The following is a 7,022-nucleotide window of genomic DNA, read 5'->3' on the forward strand; positions in this document are numbered from 1 at the left end:
ATAATACGTTTTGATAAATAAATTAAAAAAAACATACGAGTGTGGGTTAAAACCCAAACCCGGACCTATGACACGCTATAGGCAAAAGTTACCACTGAAACATTTGAGCTGACAAACAGATATATTGTAGCTTGATATTCACTATAGGAAGAAAGTGCAGCATAAAAAATAGCATATTTTAGCATTAAAATCCCTTTAACATTTATGGTGATCTGAGGGTGCGGGGGAGTCCAGTTAACGAGGCGTAATTCATTAGCTTTAATGAGAATTGTATATTTTATTGGCCTACATTAAAGTTTATTTCGTTTTTTATATTTTACATTTATTTCTTGAATGCTACTATTACATTAACTGTAGCTGAAAAAAATAAACCACTGTATATTTAATTTGTATATTATGTTGTTTATATGAAACTTTCTTTGTTTTTATATTTTTAATAACAGATTGGTTACCTGAGTACATATGTATAAAGTACAGTTTCACTGTATGATTGTGAATCTTAATTGCTGTTTTTAACAGAGATTTTTGACTTTTCTGTTCTTTTACAGAACACTATTGCACACAAAGTAAGCAAAACAACATTTTTTATTTCATTTTATTTTATTTCTGCAAACAACTTGCACCACTTGCAATAGCTGTCCAAGGAGGTGAAGGACCTGCGGGAGGAGTTTAGGCAATTCCGCCAGTCCTGCAGGTGTGGACAATTGGAGTCTGTGGTACAGCCACTGTCGGAGACCTTGGAGCTGCCCTTCCACACCATGGAGGCCCTGGACCATGCAGAAGAGACACTGTTAAATGGCACAAACCGACAGGCAATGGTAGTTTTAGTTACATCATTATTCTGTCAGAAAACTTCACTGATATGCTCAACTTCCTTAAACTGCCTGACCTTTATGACAGTAGACTCATGGGTTAATTTCACATTTCACATTTCAATATCTCCTTAAAACTGCTGTTTTTTCAGTATGCCTTTATCAATCCAAGTTACATTCAGACTGAAAAAATAATTATTCTGCACAGACCAAATTGGCTGAAAATTATGTTCGATCCTGAAGCACTGTATAGAGGGGTGTTTCACCAAAGCGGAATCAAGAAATCCAAGACCTTGAGCTGTTTTTACTCGGGAGTTACATAAGGTCACTGTAACTAGCTTTGCACTGTTGAATGCCCATACCATTCATTTCCTATGGCTGTGCTACATGACTATAAGAAAGGGAGTCATAAGCAGATTGTGCATTAGCCTACATCTGAGATATTATGAGCTGTTGACTGTAATGGCAATACATATTTCCCGTGAACAAATACTTTTTGGTCTCCTGATGCCTTATTTTTGCATGCTTTAACAATCCAGCTACAGTCTGTAGATGACGGGAGAGTACGCTTTGGCAGGGGAGGGACAGACATTAAGGCACAAATACATTGCGTTTACTGCTAAAATATACGAGATTGGTGAGGAAGAAGAAGACAGTTTTTGGTCCCATTGACTTCCATAGTAAGAAAAAATGTATACTATGGAAGTCAATGGGACCAGAAACTGTCTGGTTACTGACATTCTTCTAAAGAAGGATTAAGAGATCCGCTGAATGGATTCGAAAACGATAAAACTCAACTGTTTAACTTTGGGGGAGTTGTAAAATGAGCCTAAAAAAGTGGAGTATCCCTTTAACGCTTCAAATTTGTAATACTTTGCTAGACTGATCATCTCGCCACCATTGGAGGGACTACCCTAGAGGTGAGGGTCCGCCGTATGATGGCACACCAGTTGTCGAATGAACTGGCTTCAAGACTGAACTGGGCTGGAAAAAAGAACAAGGAGCCTACCAAACAAAAACGTCCCTTTAAAGAGTTGGCACTCTTCCGATCTTTGTTTGGTAAGTCCTGCTCTATTTTCAATCACCATTATATTATCAATCCTATAGGCTGCAAGCCAAAGGGCCTTAATGCACACCCCAACTCACCCCATGCAGCACCAGGAATCTTAGCACGAAGTAAACACAATAATCCAAAAATAAACCTCAGCATTCAGTGACTTGTAACAGTGATCTATAATTGTTAAAGGATTAGTTCACCTCAAAATGAGAAACAGTTGAAATGTTGCCGTAAAGATAAGAGCAACACACCGCTAATCCAAATGTAGACTTGTCTATTGGCGGCCCTCCCTCTGGCTCTGACCTAACAGCAGTAGCACAGCGTCTATGGCGTTATTTTCCTTTCATGTAGAGAGCGCATTATTGTAGCGCGAAAGTACATTAATATAATGCGCGAGCGCGAATCTCTCTGCTCACGCGTGGAATTTAAAGTGCCAAGCGCGAACATCTCTGCTTGCGCGCTGGAACTGGGCGCGCGCTCTCAGATACACGCTGCTCTTGTAAGAATTGTCTCTGGGCTCGCTCAGAGTATATGCCTGCACTTAAAACGTGTTCAGTGCAATGTACTTTCGCGCTACAATAATGCGCTCTTGACATTTGCCAGGAAAAGAAAGCGATACGCGTCAGGCACGCGACGCAGCTGAAACGCCACGCCTGCACATGTTAATCATGTTAATATTTTCATCCCAAAGGTATAAATAATACCATACAAACTACCACCCTGCGATAGGTCAGCATTATGGTCAGGTAGAAAACGTGCATTTTCTGACAGGAATTGGAGCATGTGTTGCCTACCTTACCATATTGGTTTTTATTATTATTAGAAAATTTGGGAACTAGACCACAGCAAAATCTTACAGTCCAAGTGACGTTAGCAATATAATGTCTAATGTGTAACGTTATATATAACAGTAACGTTAACTTACCTTTGGTTGGTAGCCAGAGAGGTGTGTCAATCGTGAAGCAGCCCTAATGTCAGCTGTCGACCTCGCAGTGTTGCCAGATGCCAGCAAGGTTTTCCAGCCCAAAACCTCGTCAAAAACTGAATGCAACGGTTTTTGTCCATGATTATTTTGTCAAAACATCTTTTGTCTATGGTAACTCTAATCTACATTAACTATTTAATTAGTATCCAGTTATTTTTATTACATTTGTGGAGTTAACAACTACTTCTGGACTAATAAAATAATAAACATACAATTTTTAGAGTCACTTGGCCTCATACATTTTCCTTATGAAAGGAAATATGCACTGCAAGCTAATCCTTTTGCCTCCCTTTAAATCGAATACATCCATGCACAGGCAGTTTTGAAAAGTGCTTTGAATATAGGGGAGATATGATCTAGCCTACAACACGAGGACTTATTGCCTTATCCGATCATTGAAAAAACATAGGCCTAGGCTACTAAATTTGTTCCAAGTGTTCAAATATATGTTCTGTTTAACTTAAATGCTATTTTGCATTGTGATTTTATCTTCTGTTTTAGATGCTCTTACTCAGCAGATGGGGACAGCTACCATCACCCAATTTTCTTTTGCACAAGCTGTGCAAAAGTGGCTGCGCTATGCGCCAGACCGGGCAGGAGGGACTGGACGACAACTTATGCAGGCATCAGATGACAATGAAGTGTAAATAAAGAGCAGAGAGGCTAATAAACATGAATTTGATTTTAAATAGTGTGGTGTGTTCTGTGTTTTATACAAGATTTCAAATGTTCCACTACTTTTTAACATCCTGGCTGTAGATAAAGCAGGCTATTTAATTTATGGCATTACATTTAAAATTAACATTTAAAAACGATTGAAATTTCATTGAAATCACGTTGATCCTTAGTTCAGTTGAAATTTCAACATTGTTTCAATATTCCTGATAATTGAAATACCATTGAAATTCCGTTGATCTATGGACAGAATTTCAACATTGTTTCAATATTAAATCAGGGTGCAAAATGATGTTGAATCAACATCAGAGTTAGATGTTGATTCAATGACTTAATGTTGACAACGGAATGTTGATTCAGCATAGTTTCAAGTTTGCTATCTGGGTGGTCTCTGTACAGGTCCTGTAATATTTCGTTGTACAGTTCTTGGTCCTGCTTTTCCATAAATCCAAAGTAGAGCACTCTGAACACAGGTAACATTCTTTTAGTATTGATCCCTACGTCATAAGCTGACAACCAGCGATGGAAGACAAATCGCTGGGGATTTGTGGCAGGTATGTCCAGGAACTCTGCTATTTCTTTCAGGTACCCCAACTGCAAGTGAAGATAACATATCTTACACTACTAGCAACACTCAAAACAGTTAACCCCTTACTAGTCACCCCCCTTTTTTGGCATGGAGACAGAAATGACCCAAAATAAAAAGGTTTCTTCTCATGATTCTTTCTGACTAGATACATAATCAACCTTTGTTCACAAAGCTGACACTTCAAAGTTTACTGTTCAGTAACCAGAATCACTCAGACTGTTACGATAATAGAGATATATAAGCTCAAACATAAAAACAAAAATAAAAATATTAAAAACATATTTTTTAAATGTATTTAAAAAATTGTTGATGTAGGATATGAGTTTGAAAATACAGTGTAGCTAAAGCCACAAGTCTTCCAAAACTTCATAAAAAAATTCATTATCGAATCTGTAAAACTGTGAATTTTATGAAATATTTTCTAAGACCATGTCATGTGTGTTTTTAGAGAAGGCTAATCAGATTGATTTATGGCACTTGTCATCTCTGTACGATCTCACATGTAAACACTCATATGTGCTCTGACTGTGTTTTTATCTGTGACAACTCCCCCGTTCATTATTCTATTGTTCTCATCAAACGAGTCTTTCACACCTCCACCAGGTATGACACATTACCTGCATTATTCTTTTATCATTATTCTATTGTTTTTATTCCACCTTAATCAGCCTTTGTTGTGGTTTTTCAGGCTTTATTTACAAAGACACAAAGCAGCGATCTCACTTCAGTCTCTGTTTGCATTTAGCCCTTATTTATCAAAAGTCCTACTATAAAAATACAACAAAACATTTTCTTACGACCTTACATGAATTATTGTGCCAAAAATGCATTATGAAGAAGAAATGCACCTGCTATTAGTAGCATTAGAGCTAACGTTAGCATCAAGCTACATCAGATAATTTATGAAATTATTAGTACACTTTTACTCAAAACTGAGTGTTTATAATAACTTCCTTTAGCGATCAGGGGTGGAATTTGGTCATTTACTGTTGTAAAAATATGCTATTTATAGCCTTTTACATCGCTGCACAAGTTAGCATTTCAGATGTACATTTTCGCTTTTTTTTATAAAAAAACGCCCCAGATCTCAAGAAAATCTCATACCAAGCTTTACTATCGTAATCGCGGGTTTATTATTCGGATATTTCGTGTGTACAGAGGTGTTTCAGTGTTTTCTGTGATCAGATATGAACCAGGAAGTGTACAGGAAGCATGTGACACGATGTGGCGGTGTCCGGTTATGACACTCTAAGATTGAAAACCAGAAGGACCAATCGGAGTCTGACTGACACACACACGAGCTCCCAGCTCTGCACACACACACAGAGATCGTTGGAAGAGGCTGTTTATCATCAGATCGCGTAAATCAGTTTTAAAATGAATAGAAATTATGATTCTGTCTGAAGAAATATGAAGTAAACATCAGTAAATATATCCACATATCTCCGCAGATATACATCTTTGGTCTATAAATCCTTATGGACGCTGTTCAGTGAGTCTATGTGAACACAAATAAACCGCTGCAGACTTGACTGAATATGAATGAGTGGTGAATTTCTATTCAAAATGTGGCATAATACGGATTTATTATTTTGCACTCCTGACATAAATCACTAAATAACTGTCACTGCAACAATGTTTTATCAAAATATTGGTCAAATATCGAAGCTAGAGTCTTTAAACTTTCAATTGATGCACAGTTTGTCCAGATATAGTAAGAGAGTGATGTTTAACGTGCCGTGAAAGTGAAACAATAATAAACTGGGGCCGTCAGCGATGTTTGCACGTAAAGGGGTTTTAATAAACAAGTTAGAAATAGATTTTTCATTAAAAATGAAATGCATGTTCAGATACCTGATCTGGTGCCCATTGATGGTCTGTGTGGATGTCAGCAAAGAGCTGCTCCAAGTAGTTTTCAAAAGGTTCAGCAAATCTCTTTGCAGAGTTGTGGATGTGATGGCAAGAGTCACCATCCACATCGAGCAGAGTGGAACAATGCCTCTTTCGTATCCTTGTCTCCAGCCCTGATTTGCTCCCGCGCATCACGTTGCATGAGTCTAGCATTATGCTAATTAGGTTCGACCAAGGAATGTTCTTTTTCTGAAAAAAGTCACACATCACCCTCTCCAAACTAGCTGAACTGACTTTCGCAACTTCAAGGGAGCCCAGGTGTTCAACCACAACATCATTGAGCTCTTTGTTGAAGTAGCTGACCAACATAGAAAGGACCTTCTTATTACTGCTGGAGGTACTCTCATCCACATTCAGAGAGAAGGTGTATTGTCGTAAGTTGGAGAAAGTTCTCTCCGCAAATGTATGGCCCATACCATACACCATTTTATAAGAAGCTGCAGTGCGGGAGAGTTTAATTTGGCTAAGGGCTGCCTTGTCTGCAGCTAGACACTGGCTTAACTCCACCAACACAGGTGCTATTGTCAGAGGTAGAGAGTGCTCAGCAATAACTGCCAGGACCATTGCCTAGTGAATAGAGAAAGAAAATACATAAATTACTCATTTAATGATTCATTTTAAACTAATTTAGTTCATCTCCATTTGCTTTGTCTTCATTATGTACTCATTTCCATAAAAAATATTTTGGTTTACTAGTCTTCAACACACACACACACACGTAGTGTTTTCATGTTTTATGGGGACTTTCCATAGACATAATGATTTTTATACTGTACAAACTGTATATTCTATTCCCTTACACTAACCCTATCCCTAAACCTGCCCATCACAGAAAACTTTATGCAATTTTACATTTTCAAAAAAACATCACTTTTTTGATTTATAAGCCGTTTTTTTCCTCATGGGGACCAAAAAATATCCCCACACGAACAAGGATTTCGGATATTGCCATCCTTATGGGATGTGGTTCACACCAGCGCACATACCGGTGCT

General features: G+C 37.9%; 1 protein-coding gene and 1 long non-coding RNA gene across 2 annotated transcripts; one reads left to right on the forward strand and one right to left on the reverse strand.

Annotated features, from left to right (window-relative positions):
* Positions 1-291: 291 nt before the first annotated feature.
* LOC132106318 (uncharacterized) lies at positions 292-3,543 on the forward strand. The gene is made up of 2 exons (XR_009424113.1): positions 292-566; positions 3,356-3,543. It is a non-coding gene; the product is annotated as an uncharacterized LOC132106318 (long non-coding RNA).
* A 262-nt stretch (positions 3,544-3,805) lies between these two features.
* Positions 3,806-6,676, reverse strand: LOC132105409 (uncharacterized). The gene is made up of 3 exons (XM_059510490.1): positions 5,973-6,676; positions 4,031-4,123; positions 3,806-3,931 (listed from the first exon to the last, which is right to left on the reverse strand). Exons 1-3 carry the CDS (start codon positions 6,591-6,593, stop codon positions 3,806-3,808), a joined length of 840 nt encoding a protein of 279 aa, XP_059366473.1. The 5' UTR covers positions 6,594-6,676.
* Positions 6,677-7,022: the final 346 nt, after the last annotated feature.

This window comes from Carassius carassius, chromosome 26, assembly GCF_963082965.1.
Source record: "Carassius carassius chromosome 26, fCarCar2.1, whole genome shotgun sequence".
NCBI classification, from domain to species: Eukaryota; Metazoa; Chordata; class Actinopteri; order Cypriniformes; family Cyprinidae; genus Carassius; species Carassius carassius.

Bases quoted from the DNA above. Each gene is read 5' to 3' on its own strand.
- LOC132105409 (XM_059510490.1), bottom strand. From the start codon at position 6,593: ATGGTCCTGGCAGTTATTGCTGAGCACTCTCTACCTCTGACAATAGCA. The intron at 4,124-5,972 runs GTATCTGAACAT...CTTCACTTGCAG, and splicing joins ATCAATGGGCACCAGATCAG to TTGGGGTACCTGAAAGAAAT. The intron at 3,932-4,030 runs GTAGGGATCAAT...GAAATATTACAG, and splicing joins GCTGGTTGTCAGCTTATGAC to GACCTGTACAGAGACCACCC.